The 21,939-nt window shown below is 38.4% G+C and overlaps 2 protein-coding genes across 3 annotated transcripts in view; both read right to left on the bottom strand.

The window, feature by feature from the left end:
• Positions 1-1,948, bottom strand: part of uggt1 (UDP-glucose glycoprotein glucosyltransferase 1) — a 33,224-nt gene extending 31,276 nt beyond the window's left edge. For both annotated transcript variants that reach the window (XM_015361293.2, XM_015361294.2), the window contains exon 1: positions 1,905-1,948. In XM_015361293.2, the coding sequence (XP_015216779.2) occupies positions 1,905-1,938 (34 nt within the window). In that variant the 5' untranslated portion in view covers positions 1,939-1,948. The remainder of the gene's footprint in view (positions 1-1,904) is intronic.
• A 7,744-nt stretch (positions 1,949-9,692) lies between these two features.
• The window catches only part of hs6st1a (heparan sulfate 6-O-sulfotransferase 1a), a 118,697-nt gene continuing 106,450 nt past the window's right edge, over positions 9,693-21,939 (bottom strand). Inside the window, exon 2 of the mRNA XM_006637682.3 lies at positions 9,693-13,213. Within this exon, the coding sequence (XP_006637745.1) occupies positions 12,505-13,213 (709 nt within the window). The 3' untranslated portion in view covers positions 9,693-12,504. The remainder of the gene's footprint in view (positions 13,214-21,939) is intronic.

Here is a 21,939-nt window from a genome sequence, read left to right as displayed (position 1 = left end):
TTTAATGTCTACAGTCCAGGGAAAAGTAGAGGGGTTTATTGCCATACAGTATGTACACGTACATGTCTTATTGACACTGACCTCTCAGGGACATACAAACTGCAGCAGATGACATAGTACGACAGACAACACCCCACAATGCAGAGAGAACATTACAAAAAGGCACATAACAAACAGTAACAACCAGTAACAATAAATATGTGGTAGTTAAAAAAAACATGGGAGTCCAAGTCAAAAGTGCAGAGTGCTAGAGGAGCACCGAGTCTGAGGCACTGCAGTTAGCTGTTGAGGATGCACACTGCAGTTGGGTAGAAGCTGCTCTTAAGCCCAGTGGTCTGTGCTTCAATAGTGTGGTACCACTTACCAGAGCTCAGGGGGGAGAATGATGGACTGAGCTTTATTGCGACAGTGGAAGGTGTGAATCTCACCGACTGATGGGAAGACACATCCTATAATCCTCTGTGCCACTGCCACAACCCTTTGTAATGCAATTTCCCTCATGGGATCAATAAAGTATCTCTCTATCTAATGCATCTCTGTCGTGCATGGTAGTATTGCTGTGCTACACAGTGATACCACTAGTGAGGACACTTTCTACTGTGCTACGGTAAACGTTCATGAGAACATCATGGAATTTTCTTGGACATTAGCAGATAATATATTATTAATGCAGCATTATGATTAACGGGTTTTAACCTAGATATTATGCATCATTATGGCAAAAACAGTATTACTCGTAATGAAGGTGACGTATAAACAGAATTTAGAATCTACTCAAGCTCAGATGACATGGGAATCATTTCCAATTAAAACATTGTGGCATCCTTTGTGTCATAAATAAAATGAATGGAATTGAAATAAATTGAACGCTCAATCTAAATTAAGCAAACTTCATAGACTCATGACTTCAAGTAATATATACTAATGGTATTCAGCTGCAGTTGCCAAACTCCAGAGTAAAACTTTAGTGCTCTCTTTAGTACTCTAGTATCTGCTGGTAGTAAAAACAACACACGTTGTTATACGTAAAAAACTGGCCACTTGAATTTCTCTGGACGCCCAGACTGGAATTTCTTAAAACGACTAAAGAAAAGAAATGCACAACACCGTTTGACAATCGTATTTTTCTAAAATCGTGGGGTTTTTTTTAGTTGGGAAAGTCTTCCACCTGCCCGTCCTCACCTCAAATGACACTTTCTCAACCAATTATTGGTCCCAGCGTGGCCGAGTCAGCAGAGCGCTCGTCCAATAGGCGCTCAGGCAACATATCCTGAATTGCACAACGCCTCACCTAATTTTAACTATATAATACAATATTTACCGATCACTTTGAACCTCTAACGGTTTCAGTTAATTTCTTGGTGATGCTAGTTTGCAGAAAGAATGTCGAACGCACGGTATCTTGCAACACGCCTCTTAATGCACAATTGAAAAGAGTTTTATGTTCCCTGTGAAGGCAAGGGTATCCAGCAACGTGCAAAACTGTCGATGATACCTGTTGTATTTCAGCCTCTTATAAACTTTAAGCTTGCAGATGTATTGGGGAAAAAATGCCTTTTCGAAATCCACAAAAACAATCTGTTATCAGTATACAATAATACGACGTAGTAACGAAATATCGTAAGGAGCATGAAAGCACGACATCTTCTCAAAATTCTTTTAATCATAGTCATCTTTGTTATTTTCTTAAAACAAATGGGAAACAGACAAGAAACCCTATGATCTTGTTATCAAGAAATGGTTTGAGAAAGTGAAAGCAGAAAACCTTCTGTGAAAGAGACTATAGTATACATAAGATTCGAAATCCACTTTTCAGTAACCTTTTGTGTGAGAAAACAATTACAATGTACATGTTCCCCAAAACAAAATCCCCAGATCTTACATTTGCGTTAAATTACACTTACCGAAACCGGCTTCCCCTAGTCTGATAGCCGCCATGTTTGAGAAGTAAGTGGGGTCCTGAGGTTATAGGTGAATGAAAATTTTGCCAGATCATATAGAATGCTTTTTCACATACATACTTATACAAATACTAAAACTTGTCTTTAAATTAAATTGATAACCATGATTTCAAACATGAAAATCAATATAACAGGAAGTGCTTTGCGGCCGAAAATAGCCACCTTATTGTAGCAGCCATATTGGCTCAAATCGAAATCTACATGAGAGAAACAAGATGGCCTCCATTGCATCGATCTTCAGAAATGCGCTGGTAAAAAGAAATAAGATATTATCACAAGGCAATTTCGTGCTGTCACTTAAATAGTCACTACTTCATGCATAACACTTATATGTTAAAATATATTTGGGATTTTTAATCCCACCTTTAAAAATCTGAGATTTGAACATATTCAAACAAAAGCTTGTCTTAATGTTGTAGTTCACATATTTTCCTTTTATAAAATATGTAAAGCATCTGTTCATACATTCTCAATGAAAACTTGATGCCTATGCAAGTGAACAGCACTTTTGAATGTGCACATGTATATGCACAGAGATAACAATCCTCATTTAAATGTAAGTGATTCCGTTATTGAAAAGATTATTTCAAGAAGTAAAAAAAAGTCAGAGATACAAGGTTATACATATTGTGAAATAATGTAATATATTTGTAATGTAATATAAGTATAATACATTTTTATTATGTCTTTTATGTTAAAATGAGAGATTCTAAGGCAGGATGTAAGCTAAATAAAAATAGCTGTTATTAGATTTCTTTTAGTTTGGTATTGAGCAGCACATGGGGGAGAGCAGCACTGGTGATAATACAGAAAAGTAACAAGTAATAGGTTTATTCCATGCTGAAAAAAAGAAGAAAGAGAACACAACATTTCGGCCGTGGAGCCTTCTTCAGGTGTGAGAGAGACAGGGCAGTAGGCAAAGGTAAAGTAGCGGGAGAACAAAGGCTGGGAGGGAGGAGGAGTGAGAGGCGGGAGCAGGGGACAGAAAGAGAGGCCAATCAAGAGGTGTGAAGTCAGAATGGGTGCAGAGAGGTGTGAAATGAAACTTCCAATGAATGGAGAAAATTTAAAAGAACAGTAATCTGTCGTTAAGGGAAGGGAGAATGTGTGATCCTAGCTGCAGAATAATTTTAGTTGTTTTTTAGTTTGTTTTCTTTCTTCTTTTTTTCAGCATGGAATAAACCTATTACTTGTTCCTTTGCAGCCTACGCATGCTGACGCAGCTACCCACCTGAACTAATACAGAAAAGTAGTTGTGCTTATTTAAAAAAAATACTCTTTAAGTCCCACTACACAGTAGATCAGATAGAGAAGTGAGAGATTTCTTCACCAGTTGAGTTCAGATGGATTTTTAAGTAGGCCAGATTGTGCAAGCAAAAAGTGGAATTTAATGAGGACAGCAGGGACATGTCCCCACGCCTCTAGTCAGTGCCACTCGAACTTTAATATCCAAGCAGTGAGAACGTCCATTAAATCTCATCCAAAGGCCAGCAGCTACTACTGCACAATGCCCTGGGAAAATGGCACCTACTGGCCCCAACAACACCACTAAAATACTGCCACCCTGTCTCCCATCCTTGTACTGAGCTTTTCTTCACTCCTGAGAGCAGATCATATCAGGCTGCAAGGTGTTTTAACAATGTTGTCAGAGTAAACATACAACTTTATACAGATTGTGCTTTCTTTTTTGGTTTTATAATTGATTATCTAAATGTGTCTCTGTATTTGATAGAAGGCATCCATATAATGTAGGCATAACTGTCACGCCCTCTGCAGCCAGAGGGCGCTCCTTCTCTGTCCTGTCCCTAGTTTCCGGTCTGCTGTCCTTCCTGTTCCTCTCTTCCTTGGGCTATATATTTCCGGGTCTTGCACTCTGTCCTGGCTCAGCATTGATGTTCGGATGTCCTGAGACCCGCCTAGCACCAGGGCGCCCCACGTCCGCTCCCTGAGGGCATAGGTTTCTATACGACATTCCTGAACTCTTTGCACTAATGAGCCCGGGCCTTTTTTCCCGTCTCGCCGCTACGCATATGGGTCTTTTTCCGCTCTCCTGCTCCCCACGGTTAGTCCCTTTGGACGTCCGTGACAATAACATCACTTTATTAGCCACATACAGTTTCTTGCATTAAGAATTTGTCTTTTTGCATACCCCAGCTTGCTCTCTATGAGAAACACAGACCTGGAGAGAAGTTTGGGGTCAGAGCACAGGGTCAGCCATTGTACAGCACCCCTGGAGCAGTTGGGGTTAAGGGCCTTGCTCAGGGGCCCAACAGAGTAGGATTCCTCTGCCGGCTGCGGGATTTGAGCCAGCAACCTTCCAGCCACAGGTGCAGCTCCTTAGCCACAGAGCCACCGCTCCACCTCATAGTGTTACTGCTGCGTTTGCCGGTAAAGAGCAAACAGAAATAATAAATATAATATAACAAGCAAGAAAGGGATGATAAGTTAACCATCAGCCCCAGATCTGTGCTGTTGACCTGCCAAAAGAGAGAATACCCAGTTGGAATTAAACAGTTGCTGATGTTGACTAAATCGTTTACTTTGATGGGGCTGAGCAATGTTTTTCCCCCCAAAGGCCAGCATGTGGTACAGTGAGGCAGGGTTTTCCTTTTGATTTCGTCCTGTGGTTTACAAACCTGCTCTTTTTTCTTATCTTATCGGCCATGATCTTCATCCCAGGACCAGGTGAACCTGTTTGCTCACATAAGAAATATTATCTATAAGATGATATAGGGATATATGATATGGGATTTTTTTAAAATACACAACATAATAAATAATAATAATAATAATAATAATAATAATAATAATAATAATAATATACATTTATTTGCTTATGTCGTTCTCCGGGCTTTTTGAAAAAAGCCACCATTACAGACCAGTAAGCATCACTATACAGCAGATCAGGTGGAAAAGTGAGAAAGTGCTTCATCAATTTATCTAAAGGGGAGCCTCAGGCAGGACATCTAGACAGCTCAGAATGGAAAGGATCCAGCTCACCAGGGTTGACACCCCTGCTCAGATCTTTAATGACCAGAGAGTGGGGACCTTGATTTAAAATCTCATCCAAAGGGCAGCACATCCCACAGCACTATTCCCTTTCACCATACTGGGCCAGTGGTGCTCAGACATTCTGGTCAAGAAGGAAAAGTGGATCCTTACCGCAGCAACCTAATTTTCCTTAGAGCAGGTCTGTCCCATCTCATTCCTGTAGTGTCTCTCTGTTCCTCTGTCAGTACGGCTGCAGCTGTTCGATGTGTTCAGATATGTGGGACCTCCTGTATTCAGTAATTCAATGCTGATTTGTAATGAAGCTCTGTAAAAACTCCAATACTGCAGGTCCAAGATTGGACTGCCCTGCTTTTGAGGTTTCTTGTCCCAGTACTATCTAGCCCTAGCCCTGCTTAGCTTCTATGATCTGATGAGATCAAGATACAGTAGATGAATATAGCATTGTAGTGACTGGGGTTGGGAACCTTCAGCCAGTTCAGGTTAAAACCTGAAGCTTACCTGAAACCTGAAACCAGGTTAAAACCTGAACTAGGATATATTTCTCAATCAACTCAATTAGTTCTATAGTAATTTCTTATATGCATGAGAACACCAATTACAATGTTATGGCTTGCATGATACAGCTTGATGAATGGTAGATATAGTGTAACATCCATTTTCCATTTGGCAATTAAGAGTAAAGATGCATTTGATAAGACCTAAATACATGGAAAATACAGGCTAAAACTGCATTATAGGAAAAAAGAATTATTCACTTCAAAGTGTGCTATAATATTTAACTCTGCAGTGCCAAGATAATTTTCTAAAAGCAATGTGTTGCACTGCAGCATAGTACCCCAGAATTAATGTCACATTTTGCAGTCCAGGGCATTTATAGTAATCCTATCCAGTCATTTCATCCAAATGATGGAGAGCTATTTAGGTATTGTGCATTATATTTTATTAGAAAGTTTTCAGATGTAGAAAGATTTGATGGAAACCTGAAAGCTGGGGCATTTTAAGATTTCCCTGAGGATTTGTAATCCTGGATCACTCTTGACATTTACCCTCTATGGACTTGCCTGGTGGATAGAGAAAGAAAAGCCTTTACATTAATATGATTCAGTTCATTTTGGGGGTTGCTGCTACATCAAAAGCCTAAACTCCAAAGATGGTATACCATAAGTAATCTCCAGGGAAAATACATCAGTATCCCTGCCTACTGAGGAGAACACCGGTGCTGAACTAGAGAACATCTGGTGGAGAGGTAGTTGTGCCACCATTGTAATCACTGTAAGATGATCCAGTTGTGCCTCCACACTGAGGGGCAGCCACCCAACAGGCTGGGACTTCAGCAGAATGGTATAAAGATAAGGGTGTATAAAGTCAGTGAATCGGCATAATCACAATTTATGACTGCAGTACATTATTCTCCCTGTAGATTTAAAAAAAGCATTTGCCAAAGATCCTAAATGGCAAGCATAATGATGATAAACAGTGGATACCAAATACTGATTTGTCTGTTTATGAAAAGGACAAAGATACTATCTGAGAATTTCATACTTTGTCACTGACTCAGGGATGTACAATGCTTGTACTGGTAAGTATAGATTTTCTTGTTACCATGAAACACATTCAAGTGATCTAATTAAGTGTTGAGATCAAACAGAGAAATGTTTGTTTGTTTTTTTAAACCAGAAGATCATTTCCTTTTGGACAAACATGACTTAGCATGTTAACCAGTTGCTTTCAATGCATTCACGGAAGTGTATCTTCAACCTTTGCAGTTGCAAGAGACAGGATTTACTATTTATTGTCATAAATTGCAGATTGTGTTAATGGATTTTTATACACATGCTAAAAAAATAATAGAATGTTTCCACATTAATTTACACAGTCACTGAACAAAGGACTGAGTCTGGCATTATTGCTGGTATTGGCATTTATGTTTAATAGCACTGTTATGCATTCTTTTAGACATCAATTGCAATATAGTGTACTGTATATCACTAGGTTGTGCTCCTCACCATGACCTCAAACAATTGTGAAATCCTGCATGGTTTTGAAGTGGAAAAAGTCCCTTAAGACTACAATTCCACACTCAGGAGGGCTCAGTGAAAGCTGAAAGCTGAAGACCGAACATTAAAAAGAGACCCCATTGATTTTACAACACAGGTATTCATCAGTATCCGTGCCTCCAGTCAATACCATTATTGCCCATCATTAAAATTGATCCTTTTCCATAAGGTTAATGTATAGACCTTTAGCTAAAAAGATCTGAAAAGTAATGATCTCAAATAAGGTTGAAAAAGAAAAGCATTTTATAAAATGTTCTGCATAGGTTATAGGTTTAATTTCAGGCATGGTATAAATGTTAGAAAAAAATAAGAAGCAAAATACAAAATTAAGGAATTAGTTTAATTAAAAAAAGATTTCATCATTTTAAATTGCAAAAGGCCATCACTTGCCAAAAAGGAAAGGTTGGGAAACATTTCAGGACATTTCATATTAAAAATATACAGTCATACACAAATATTTTCATACTCTTTACAGAGCATATGCATGTGAAAAAACACAGATGACAATTTAGCTAAATAACCTTTTATTGTCATAATTTCTCTGGTAGTTAATTCCCAATTAATTGTATTCTCTGTATGAAAATTACATTACGTATCTAATCTCATTAAATACAAAATAATGTGCAATGGCTGTGCACCGTAAACTTTAACTGAAAATGCAATAGTGGGTTTACTTCATTTTTTATGTTCTCTCAGTTTACAGTAAACAGTAAATCACATCAAGGAGTTTCATGTGTTCTAAAAAAATCCCTCTATCCTTGATAGCTACATTTTTATTGTTTTTTTTTACTGCACTGCACTTTGAAAAATAAGGCCCAGAGCAGCTGCCTAGATTGAACTAGCACTCAGAATCAGAAGGTAATGCCTTAGCTTCTGCTACAGTAAATCAATGACAGCCATCTCAAAGTCACAGGGTGCTTGCTGTTTATGATCTAGCAAATGGCTGGATCCAATCGTTATTAACACCAGGCCTTGCCTCATCAAGGGCATGCTCATTATTTATAAAGCAGCGTCAATATAGGACAGGACAGGAAAACCTTCTGACATTGGTGTGGAGGCAGAACTGTGTGCTCCTGGATTGAATTGAACTGTAGATCAAATGTGGCATGGCTGGGTATTGTCTGAAGGCATTGGCAAAAGAAGAGCAGGTCTGTTTTATGGGGTCAAGGTTCTAGATATTGTAGATCAACCAGTAAGATAGGAGTAGAAAAGGAAAAAGTATTGTAGTGCCCTGTAGTGCAAAGCCAAAAATGATTAACCCATTGCCTGCAATTCTTCCACCTCCAGAAATCTGTCAAGCCAGGCTACATCAATAGCACCTGCACTATTGCGAAGCTAACGACATAAAAAAAGAATTGGCAAATGCCAATTTAAATTTTGTTTCATTAAGAAAGGTGTGGATGAGATCCTCATTTGAGAGTAGTAGCATTACGAGCTGAAAATTCATTCTGAGCCTTGTACAGCGTATACGTTGGTGATAAGATGCCTCTAGCCCTGCTACATAAAAATTAATTTAAAATAGTGTAGTGTGTCCAGTAACTAAAAAAAAAAGCTTTGGTTCACATTAATAAGGTTTCATATTTATAACCTGTCAGAACCCAACACCATTTCAACTCTCTTAAGTATTAAATCAATTCTGTCATGTGTAAGAGATTGCACAGAGACCAGAAATTGTCATGGTAATTTCCATCATTCACCAGTAAGACATTTTAATAAGGGTTAATTGTAGTTCTATGGTCAGTGCACTACAGTAAATTAGTAAAACATTCGGTAACAATTTTTAATAGATATAATTATTCATAATCCTAGTTTTATGTAGATAAAGACGACACCTTAAACATTCAGTAGTTGATATTTTGGTCCATGCCCAATAGCTTTCAAGATGTGCAAGAGATCCACAGTACTTGCTTGAAGCAGTGAAGAAAACACCAAGGATTTAATACAGTGTTTTATTTAAGATCCTGGTCACCAGAGCAGACAGCTTTTTACTTTGCATGTTTTTGCTTGCCAGGCTTCATTATCACTTACACACAACGTCAGTGTCACCTCTTTCTCCTCTGTGGTGCAATGAACGTGGTTTATTCATATTCATGATCTATGGCAATTGTTTATCATTACATATTCATTTTTGTGAATTGTGCCCTCATCTTAACTGCTTTATAAAGCCAAGGAGGAGGCTTCATTTTTTACCTCCTGTGCCTTTAATTATCCTGGATGTGACTGCTCTCCAGCACCGGTCCAATGAAGAATGCAATTAATTGAATAACTCCAGACAGCAGTGAAAGACTTCTCCTGAAAAATAATCCAGAAGTTCTCTTTAAGCACTGTTAGATAATACAGTTCATGGTTTTTACCTTTTCAATGTACTTTTCTTCCCTAATCCTGATTGGGTTTTATCTGAATGTTCAATCCAATATCTTACATGTTAAAGTGGAATTATTCCAGTGTTGATCTCTCTAGTACATGATCCTCAAGTGTCATTCTCCACCTATACATTATTCCTTGTTCAAAACCATATGGCGAAATAATCTCATATTGTCCACTTCCTGCACGAGCAGCTCTCAAGAGGTAGTGCATACAAAAAAACACGAAAATTAAGCTTCTTGATACTCTTTGCTATATAGAATTATTTCAACGGCAATCAGAAATGCAAAAAGACAAGTTCTTTAAAAAATGAAATCTCTTTATTGGTGGTTTGATGATCTGTTTCGGCATGGATAACAAAAATACTCAGAGCAATATACAGTAAGAGCAGGACACAATTAAGAGCACACTTCAGAAGAGTTCTTATTTCACACAGGGCCTCAGCAACAAGTTAATGCCTCTTCTTCTCCATCACACACCATTCTCATTAATCTCTTTAATAGGTCAATGAGCTGTTAGGCCACTTTGCTTGATTATCATCTCAGATGAAGGGGCCTCTAATTGAAATACACCAAAAAAACCCTACACCCTTCTTTTCAATGCTCATCCAACAGACAACTGCAATAAACATTGGTCCACATTTTTGTGATGAAACCCATAGAGAACCTTCACAGTTAAACTACATTTTGTTCCTGTTACAGTTAAAGCTGGGTCAGACAGACAAAAGGAGAACCAAGCACCTTCTTTCTTGAATCCTGAGTGGGGTACTGGCCTATAAATGAAACATTGGTTTAACAGGAAAAAATGAACAAGAGTATATTGACTTCTATATTGCACTGGCTTGAACAACAGTGATTGCTTGTCAGTCAAAAACTGCTAAGTCATTCTCCAGTTAAAGCATTCTGTATATTAAATTAAAAGCAGGATACAATGTTTGTTTTTAATTTTTTAAACAATATAAAATACTCTGCTAAATGGTTGCCTTTTTAAGACTTTGATCATGTTTCCAAAAAGGCCTTGAACAAAGCTTTAGCTTGAATGTTACGTACAGTACTTGAATTTGCAGTTTTTCTCAGAACATATTTGGAACCTTTAGGAAATATGGTCCCACCATTAAGAATGCATTTCTTTGACAATATGATCACAGACAACCCCAAAGGTGCTCTCTTAGTGCCCCTGCTCTTTCACCTACTGCTGTTGGTAATGAAACGTCAGTTCATTTGAAGGTCCAAGAATGTCTGTAATGTTTCCATACAGACATTATTGTGATCAGTGCTGACCCAAAAAATGGGGAAAAATCATCCAAGGACAACACTGCATCTCACAAGTTCTCTAAAATCGCATGATTATGATATTGCACTGGGATTCTTACTATTTTCTGTAAGACATACTGTACTCCATTCGTGGCACCATCCAGGTTTCCATCTAAAACCAGCTTGCATGGAGATTCACACTTGTTTCAACAGGTAAATCACTGCTGCACAATGTACTCATCCATGAGTTCAGATGAGTAATCATAAAATTAGCAAAACTGTAAAGGAAACCTGCTAAATACCAGAAAAGAAAAATATGTCTTTGTCAGTGTTATCAGGTGTGAAGCAGAGTAGGTTCTGGTGATACTTGACACAGTCTCTCCCTCTACTTTTGTAATCTTTTATAAACACATTCGGTCTGGCCCTGGACCAATGGATTTGGAACACATTGTACACAATTTACAGGAGAGTATTTGTGAACCAGAAGAAGGGTACCTCAAATACCTTTTGCTAGTTAAAAGTAGAGACAAGGAAATGGTGAAGCAAGTTTCATTAAACCATTCCAGATTCTCCCCAGTGCACTCAAATGCAATATGTAGTCCCCCCCCCAATAATCATTTAACAAATGCAGAAATCTTAGTGTCTCTTTTGAACTGTGGATGATTGCTATGTGTTCACAAGACAGAGGGATATCATCCCCTACAATACCAGTGTATCCCAGTAAAAGAACAATCCAGCAATTCAATTTAATCCTTGATTTTTCAAAGAAATAAAATAAAAACAAAAGCTTGGAGGTTTAAAATTATTTCTGCCCTACAGAACCTCTGATGTTAAGCCATCTGAAGAGGCTCTTACATTCCTTCAAATCAACTTCATGTTAAGGGACCTGAAAGATATCTAGAAGGCTCCAGTGCATTGTTGCTATGGGCTTCAACCCATGGTTCACATCACTGAAGTCCTGCTACCTAATGTTAAAAAACTGAACCTAGTGACAACCGCTTACAAGCAGTGGGGCAGACCACATTTTACAGCTTCAAACAGAATTTATAAAACACAGAAAAAAGAGGTGTCCATGACATCATATACCTCCAAAAGTCACATGATCTGTTAGTACAAGCAGAGAAGTTTTAACAGGTTGACCCAAGTACGCAGAGAATGCAAACAGTTATAGTCAATAGAGTTTATGACTTCTTCACTCATAGGTTGCTTAGAACAGTTTCAAAACAAACGAAATTAACACAAAACAATAAAACAAATATTTAAAATCTCAGATCAAATGACCTAAGAATCTATTCAACTGCATTCAAAAAGCCTGTAGGCAGCTTTCTTGGTCTTTTCATCATTAAAACCTTTCTTTTTGAAACACTAAAATTATATAGTCCAGTTAAAATTTCATGAACCAACATTAGAATGTGTCTTCTGTTCTCAATGCTGTTAATTTTTAAGCAAATACCTCTGTTTTACAGAAAAGGCTGTACTTTCTTAAATAAATTGTTGTTTGACTTCCAAAGGTGTTTCAGAACCTGGAAGACTTGTAAGGTCTCTTTTGTTTGGGCCCACTGCTGTAAAAGCTCTGTCCTGACTTGGCCTAGAATCCCCCTGGTTTCGAGAACTCAGACTCCGAGGTTCAGAAGGCCCGGCCGCAAGGGACGGGAGAAGGCCATCACTGTCACCACATGTCCCTAAAGACACAGCAGGACAATGCAGTTTCAACCGCCTCCGAGTGAATGGTGGGAATGTCAGCCACCACTGCCGGGTTTCAAAAGCTTGTTGCAGTCTTTAAGGACTTTGTGAATGACTGTGGAAATAAAAATAAATCACTTCCCTTCCTTTCCTTCCCTCTCTGTGCTGTGTGGGCTACCACTTGTTAATGATGTGGTTCATGTAGTCCTCAGTAGGAAGGCGAGCTGGCTCTTCGGGTTCCTCCCTGGGGGGCTCCTCATTGGACCGGTGCTGTCGATATTCCTCATGGTTCTTTATCCTCTGTTCCCTGCGGTCCAGCTGCCGCTTATACTGGTAGCGTTGCTGGAAGAGGTCCTTGGCATAGTCGTAGAGCTGCATGTCCAGGTCATTGAGCTCCTCGATGCGCAGGATGGTGTCGTTGTCCACGTCCACGCCAGCGGCCCGCGTGCTGTTGTACTGCATGAAGGGCCGGATGAACTTGAGGTTAAAGGTCCTCTCAAAGAGGTACTGGGTTTTGCGCTGGAACTCTGTCAGCCCGAAGAAGGCCATGTCTCTGAGATTCTTCTTGGCACTCTCCAGGAGGATCTGAGCGCGCTTCTTCTCGGGGATGAAGGACATGTTGTAGCAGCCCACCAGGCTGAGGTCCGCCAGCATCCGCACTTGGCGGTTGTTGGCCAGGTTGTAAGGGCAGTCCATGAACTGCTGCAGGGTGCAGCCAGACCAGTCTGTTCCTTCGTAGCACGAGGGCAACTCCTCAGGCGTGGGGGTGCGTCCGTCACACATATGCAGGGACGTCTTCCAGGTGGCACCTCGCTGCACATGTCTCCACTCGCTCAGGTACCTTGACACTGGGTCTCTCAGCAGGGTGATGTAATAAAATTTCCTGGAAGAATCACAAAGAGTTCATTAAAAACAGTTTTTTTACTATTGTATTTTTACGGTTATTTGTACTGTTTCCTACTTTTTTAAAAAGTCAAAGTCTGCTGGGTGCACTGGAGAATACTGTATCTGCCCGTCCTTCATTAGGACGTCTTGTTAAACTTCCGGTTTCCACAACAGGAACCACTCTGTCCGGACAAAGCTGACTGCTGGGCCTGCAGGCATCTACACCATGGGTGTCAAAGTCATTTGCAAAAGCAGGTCAGTTTGATTTAAATTTACTTTCAAGAGGGCTGCACAGTACAAACCATAAATGATCACAATATTAGGAACAACCATGCATAGTGCTATTTGTAATGTTTTGCATTTTTGGTGTTTATTTTACAATAAAAAACCTCCCTTTAAAGTGTAATTAGCAGTCATTGCATCTTAAATAAATGCTCCTTTGCCAATCGAGGGCGGGACGAATAGTCATGTCAACTGATACAAACTGCAGGATTGAAATGCAAGCTGTCTGGGCTCTGGGATTACTAATGAGCATCACCTGTATACTCTACCCAAGGGACTGACAAACTAACACTCAGCAGAAGATATGAAGTGAAAAGCAGCTTGCCTTGTTTCAGAATTAGTGGAGCAATAGAACTGTGTCAGGGTTTTTAACCAGGAAACTGCAATGGCTTAAGGCAAGGTTAAAGGGATGCCATGTGACCTCAAAAATAAAAACACAAAATAAACACTGAAAATATCAATGCCCCACGATGGACTGGCATTCTATCCAGGGTGTATCCTGCCTTGCAGTTGTTATTCGATGGGATAAACTCTGGATCCCCCGGGACCCTATTTTGGATAAAGGGGTTCGAAATTGGATGGATGACTTTGGTGATTCTGTCGATCAGGATGCTCCAGAATTTGGAGGAGTTCAGAGGAAGTGTGTGTACAGGTCTCATGGTCTCCTTTTTTCCACAAAACCACGCTCCTGTCAAACTAGACCACATCACTAAACAGGGCTCTGAGATTGGATATAGGGAGAAAAGCACAGTTAATGCTGTGAGTACGAGATTGATCAAGGGCGCCTGGTTTGTATTTGGGCTATTCGGGCTCAGACAAGGTGCAAACTATTGTTCAAACTGACAAACCCAATCCGGGTCGATTGCTCTGACCGCAATTGACAAACAAATATCCGGCTCGTGGGCAGTGTGTTTGACACCCCTGATCTACACTGTGAATGGGTCAAACCCTAATATAAGACACTTATCAGGGAATTTACTTTGAATCACTGTTCACTGTGAGGGTCAGAAATCACACTTGCTAAATTACATTATTTTATTTTCACATTTTTATTTGCATTCATCTGTTTGAAAAGTCTAACTGTCAATGCTTAAAAAAAACATACAGCCAGAAGAGGTAGATTTAATGCAACATTTAAAGTCTTTCTTATGAAACCCACAGAGCAAGAGAAGCAATGCTAACAGCATGGATCAAGCAAAGAACACATTCCCACCCAGGAATTTCTACTGTCAGCATTTTGCTGCTGGAACTCCCCATTGACTCCTAACCAGCCAAATGGGTTTAGCATTCATCTTAATAACTTTATGCCTGTTTTTCATAATTTAATCAGAGTGGGAATTCAATCTGACTGTGCACAATATGCCAATTCATGAGAGTTATAAAGGTAATGCAATAAACTCAAACAGTTTGATAGTGATCTTGATTGATGCAGAATTTTCCATTTTTCTGTACATGGACACACACATACACTAGCACAATTGTTTCAACTAATACTTGAAAGAAAAGGTAGAATCTGGCCATTCTGATGTCTTCATCCTGAGAGATGGCTAAATGATAGCTACAAGCAATAATTCACACCCATTGAACACTGTGGCGTGAACAGGAATTAACCGTTTAACAGCCACATGTGCAATCCTTATACTGATTGCGTTATTTAATTGGACACAAAAGCAAAATAAAATCTAAGCATGTAATGAAGAGAATGACGATCCTCATAGTTGATTCTTTTCCTAATTGTTTTTTTTCTACAAGGAAATACGTTTATTTTCAGGCACTTACTACTTTAATTAAAAAACCAAAATGTTGATACCCTAAACTGCAGTTTTTCATTTGTTTTCCCCTTGAAAAACGCAGCTGATGAATGTGCCTTTCTTCTTTAGAATCATTAAATTCAAGACAGTGACGTGCATGTTTGATGCTGGCACTTATCCATCTCCTATTCAAAACCCTTTCAATCCACTGACAGTTCACCTCCCACCTTTCAAAATCTGGACTGTGCCCTGCAAGAAATCTGCAGAAACAGCTAAAGCCCCTTTAAGAACCTGACCATTTTCTGTAATCATCAGCCTATTCCAGATGCACCATTTTCATACTTTCCTACTTGCTGTGCATGTAATTAATAGAACACCTCACAAGGCAAAGTGTGGCAGGGAGAGAGAAGTGAGTGAGAAAGAGATAGAGAAAACCCATTTGCTCTGCAGGCTCCACAGTGGCTCCTAATCTTGATTTATCTCTCAGCCCTGGGAATAATGTTACGATTTATAAACAGGACAGAAAAAATGGTAACAGACGGAGATAAAATATAACAGTGAATGGACTTGTAAGCACTGATGGAAACCATATGCTCACATAATAGACATTGACAGTAAACATGACCAAGCTTTTAATCCCTGTCCCGTGAACAGTTCCTCCTCTTGCACAGATGGGGGAACACAAGAAGAGGGAAGATAAATGGGGCCTCATACGCTGACACAAGCTCCACGCGACCTGCAAAAGGAGATCAATTACCAACAGCTTCTGAAGCTCCATAAACGAATCCCTCACAAATCCCTAAAAATCTACAAGATCTATAGCCACCTTCTTTGGCTTTCAACAAAAGGGACCTTCTTCTTCTTCACATGTACTTTTTAGAGCCCAGCATCACTTTATTTAAACAATCCCTCCTCTTAAACCCATGCAGCTTTCTTCATGGGGCACACAGTGCTTCAGAATTATTTTTCAGTCATTCTTCAAAAGGAAGTGACTTGCCTGACAGTCTTCGTCTTGCAAAAAAACAAAAACACTAGACAGAAACTGCAGCAGTGGCAGAAGCTCATTTCCAGGGACACTGGCTACATACTGAGTCATTCCTTCATCTGCCATGCTTCTAAGAAATCCCCTGGTTAGCTCACAAACTCAATCTGTCATACAACGAGCCTGGGGCCCATGCTCCTACAGGAATACACATAGAGGAAAAAACTTTGATGAATGGGTAACTGCCTCCAAAGAAGCTGAGAGGGAAGCTGATCTGATTACACCAATCATGCACAATTCAGTCAATGTCAGGACCAATCTCAGGAGCTATCTGACTTAGCTTCCAGCAGACGTAGCAAGCACCAGGCTTGCCCTCCCTGGCCTGCCTAACAGAATGAGATATGATGGCCTCATTCACTGTAGAAACTTTTTAAGGTCCCATTAAGCAGATTTACAAAAAGGCCAGCCTGTCTGTCTTTGACTTACAAATTACAGATATTATCTTGTAATACATGTTCCAGAAATAGACAGTGAACTGCTGTTTATAAGGACAAAAAGATTATATTTGCATAACCTTAAAAAAATGTTAATTGGTCATTGTTGTGACAGACAGGACATATAACATTAATCAGTTAGAAAAGCTGCATTTGTGCTACAGTCTGTCTCCCTGTGCAAGGATGAAAATGTTATGTTTTTGTTCTATTTTTACTTTGCTTAGGTTAAACGAGGACTGAATGTGCCTCAATTTTGCATTAATAACCATGTTGTTAAATGCCAGAAAATGTTTATAAGCTGTATTTGAGAATATGGTCTCACCTAATTTACTAAAACTCATTTTTAATGTACAGTGTATATTGAATCCATCATTCTTTGCCTACATCCTTACATCCTAAAGCACTTCAGCAAATTGCTCTCTCGATGAAAAGGATGTAATGTTTTTCAAGGAAGGAAAAAAACCTTAACTTCTTTGACTTGAAAAGCAGCTAGAAGCCTTTAAAGGTTCAAAGTTAAGATAAAGTTTTACTGGCAAAGGGAAACTTTGTCTTTGAGTATGGATATTCAATATTGTTCAGGCTTGCTTGAACTCGAAATCTGGACAAATATAAATGTCTAGAGGACATGGCTCATTTCCTACACATCCCTTAGTACCATAATGTTGGTGGATTTGTCTCTGAAACTGCCTCTAAGCAATGGATTCATTTCCTCTCATGCTGTATCATGTTAGAACCTAAGAAAATAGACTGAACACCAGCTGATAAAGAACTAAAGTTTTAAGAGCTGAAGCTGATGGGGTGTTTAGGAAACTGACACCGACACTAACTGAAGTGCTGTAAAAAAGAGGAGCACAAACTGCAAAGAAGTCTCAAAAGATCTTTACCTAGATAAATCATTTAGTTATTCGCCTTTAGAAACCGTAGCATGGAACTGTCATGTAACATTCCTATCAATAAATTAAGTTTTATTTTGGACGTTTCTCTTAAGCTGCACACACTTGCCAGAAGGTGTTTTAGTCACATTTATTTAGGACACATACTGTAAAAACTTATTTATTAAACCAATAAAAGGCAGTGGCATGAGCTCAGAGAGCACAGTAAACAGTACTGGCATTCCTGGTTAGGCACAGACTACACCAGAGAGTTTTGTCAGTTGCCCACCTAGAACTGGTAATGAGGAATAGAAAGCTGAAGCACTTTTAAATGAAGCAAACATCCCCATTAATGAACTGCTCATTTAATGCAAAAAGAATGAGAGCGTGCTCTGATATTTTCTCTCAACAATGCTAGAAAAATGAACTTGTCCTGTCTTGGCACAAGATTAATACTTTAAAGCAAAATCTACACAGCAATTCTGAGAAATGCAATATGAAATGTTTGCTTCTGAACCGAAAATGAGTCACCACGTAAAGGAAAAGAAAATATCAGGGTACGTTTCTGCAGTTATCCTGTCTCGCCTCTAGCCGTGACACAGTATAAATTGTGACATTTTCTGACTGACCAGAGGATGGAGCTACACCCTAAGCTTTATTATTAGAATTCCCTTTCATTAGAATTTGTTTTTTTCGTTGGAGGGCAGAAATCTAGAAAAAGGTGTAATTTATATAATTTATATTTGTTTTACAGAATAAAATCTGATTACACAGTCAGGGATACATGTTTTCCTATCCTTAATAAACAGTGTATTTATAGAAAAATAATCATAGTTAAACATGAACAACTAAAATATTAATAGTTAACAAAACCAGTCTAAATTAAAATTGCATTATACATTATACTGTAGGTTAACACATTATTAAATAGAAAGTTCAGTGTACTTTGATTTTAGAATTTTGTAGAGGTCAATATAGAGTTTTATGCTGAGATTTTGTTTTTCTCCTTCTAAGGAAACTGCACACCAAAAACAGTCTTGAGTAAAGGATTCAGAGAAGACTGCTAAGCATTGTGAAAAAAAGAGAATAATTGCTTCACATCCTGTAAAAGGTCATTTCTGAATCCATCTATAGAGGTAGCTGTGCAATACTAATATCAAACCTTCTCTCACATGGGTCACAAAAATCAAGCATACAAATACAAAATAGCAGTGGATTATGCCGTAATAGTATACTGTTCTACATTACGGTAAACTATTGTTTATACTACTAGTATGCTAGTGGTATATTAATAAATATTTCAAAGTTAGTGCTAGGTAAAATAATCAGATTGTTTAGTGTTACAAAACTATATAAGTGATTAAATACACGAGTGGCTGATTTTCTTTACTTTTTGTCCTTATTTTGGTAAACATTGGTGATGCTCTATAATATCAAATGTAGTCTAAGGCACTGTGGTGAAATATGATATATATACATCTTTAAAAGATGAAACACTTTGATACAGAAGGCTGCCAGCTGAAACCCCTTCACAGTCACAATGGGGTATTGGGAAGTCAATAAAGAGCATGGTCACCCTGTTATTGCCATGCAGAAAGGTCCAGGGATATGGTTAGATAGTGCTGGCACAGGCAGATCTTGGAGAAAAGTGGATTTTGTAGGCTGTCTGACAGAACATTAAGCAGGACCATTAGAGTGACATATTTCTGCCCGGCAAGCTAATCGCTGGGCTTGAAGAAGATGAATCTGAACACGAGCTGGAATGTTGTCTGCAGGGGACCACCTTGAGAACTGCAACCCTCTTGTCTGGGAGATCCACAAAGCTGGGTGGAACACATTGGAGAAAGGAAGAAATGGATGGAAAGAGATGCTTGCTTTCCTTCTCTGACATTTAGCATGGCCCCTCACCCGGCCTCACCAAGACAAAGCCATATTTTACCAAGGCTTGCAAACACCCTGAAAAAGGGATAGGCTGAAACCACACTGCTGTTCCACAATAAATGCAGCTTCTTCTAATAAAAGTCCAGTTTCTATCACCTTTGGCAGGCACAGTCTTTGGGCATTACAATCGGGGACATGTGAGCCTGTAAATGACTGACCTGATTTGAGCACAAAAACAACAGGTAATTACCTTCCTGCCCACGTATTGCCCAGAAAGGCAATATTAATAAACCATGCCAACTGAGTGTTATTGGTTTCTCCAGGAGTGCCCTGCAGGATCTGCAGAACTAGTGATGACTAATATTTGTCATGTGCACATTTTAAGTAGCTAACTAGAAGCTGGTCTTTCAATTAATTAGCAGGATGCTGGAAGAAGCTAAAGAGATGCTAAGTTCCCATTTTAGCTGGTATCATCTATGGGACACATTGCTGCGCATGAATTGTAGATGATTTTGAGATTCTACAAAGTATCACTTTCATTATCGCATAATTGGATGTTCCGTTTAGCTTCCTACAATTCAGTGGTAAAGACTGTTTTGATTACAAGATAAAATAGCAGAGATTCTAAGCATATTCATGTGTGTAAGCGCATTGGGATTATCCTACAGCTAAACACATGTTAAACTTGAATATTTCCTCTGCATTTCAAGTATATTGAACAGTTCATGTTAAAAAGCATCAGTCAGCAACATCTCATAACTCATGGGTATTTCAATTTAGATTCATTATATATACTACACAAGAAATACAGACGTGATGCACAATAAAATCATAGTGTTGGTTCCATATGAAAGGAATATATATAGTATATACTCATACATATAGGAATATGCTTACTCCTTAATGTTTATGACTGAATTTCTCAACGCTGCTAGTGCTACATACTGTACATCCTATACAGGTTGTAGATTGCATGTTTTACCAAGAATCAAAATTAGTTTTCAGGTCTCTTCGTTGAAATTCACTACACATCTTTTTTTCTCCAATACCAGACAATGTCATAAAACCACAATCCAAAGCTATGAACCCAAATAAAACAGTTGTATTTAAATCCCTACATTTGATAAAATCAGTAGTTTGAAATTTTAACTCTCAATTGTGTTTTTTTCAAAAGAATAAGCCACAAAGAGCTAACAAATACTTTGCTGTAATAAGTAATAATAATAATAATAATAATAATAATAATAATAATAATAATAATAATAATAATAATAATAATAATAAATAATAATAATACCTTTATATATACACAAAGTAACACATATTGTATACTAAAATAACATCTCTGTTGGTTTTATTTAATGAGCCCCCCTTGTGTGAAACTTGGAGAATTTAATATTTCTACTACATTTGTATGTGGATGCAGGATTAAACCTTTTTGTCTGAATACACACGTGTTCATGGAGAACTTCTGGGTACAAAGAGAAGAAGAAAGACCCAGACACTCAAGGGCAAAAACGTTTATGGCAGCCGGGTTGTCTACTAACCCTCAGAGGAAGGCAGTCCCAGTAGTGCTATTTGGACAGAAAATACATATTGATTTTCAGAAGCTATGAGCTATATTGCATAGCTTTCCCTTACTTATTATGATAAAAACACTACTGGCAACACAAAGCACTGGAGTAACCCTTTAGCAGTTTCAGGCAGTAGACTCAGATATGAAGATGCCTTTCCCTGGGCTGTCTAATTTAAATGAAGTGCTCTGTACTTGAACATGTAACATGAAATCTTAATCCGTGAAAATGTAAGTAGTTAAAAAAAAAACATTTACAAAGACATGCTGAGAGAAACATCATCAGACAACAGACGTCAAAGCTGTACAAATCTTCATTATATAATTTCTGTTTTCAGTAACACGCATCTTATCTCTGAAACGTTGCTATAAATTATTGGAATTATGCAAAATGAATGGCAATGACCATTTAGCAATGTTAGAAACACTGGGCACAGCTATACCACTAAATATTTGTGAAACACTATTATGTCTGTACAGATAATATTTCTGATGATAATAATTTCATTTCTGTATTTCAAATGATTCATAGCAGCCTTTTGCTTCTTTAAGGCAACCTAAATTAAGCAGATTCTCATAGTGACTTATTACAAACCCTATTTCACCAGTCTGAGCACAGTCATACCACATTGGTGATACTGAATAACAGTAGAACTGCTGTTTATGTAATACTGTACATACACTATGTGACAGAGAATTAAAAAGTCAAAGTTTATAATTTGCTGTGATCTTTTCACAATTGTGGCTTGTGTATTTCTCCCATTTCATAATGGATTTTTATGTTATCTACTGCTACCCTCTGCAATATCGGCTGACTATTGTCAGAAGTAATTAACTAATGGATAAAAGGAATGTGAAGATTTTAATTTTGTACATCTAAGGACTGTGA

Source organism: Lepisosteus oculatus, chromosome 13 (genome assembly GCF_040954835.1).
Source record: "Lepisosteus oculatus isolate fLepOcu1 chromosome 13, fLepOcu1.hap2, whole genome shotgun sequence".
Lineage (NCBI taxonomy): Eukaryota > Metazoa > Chordata > Actinopteri > Semionotiformes > Lepisosteidae > Lepisosteus > Lepisosteus oculatus.
This window is presented reverse-complemented; position numbering and strand designations above follow the sequence as displayed.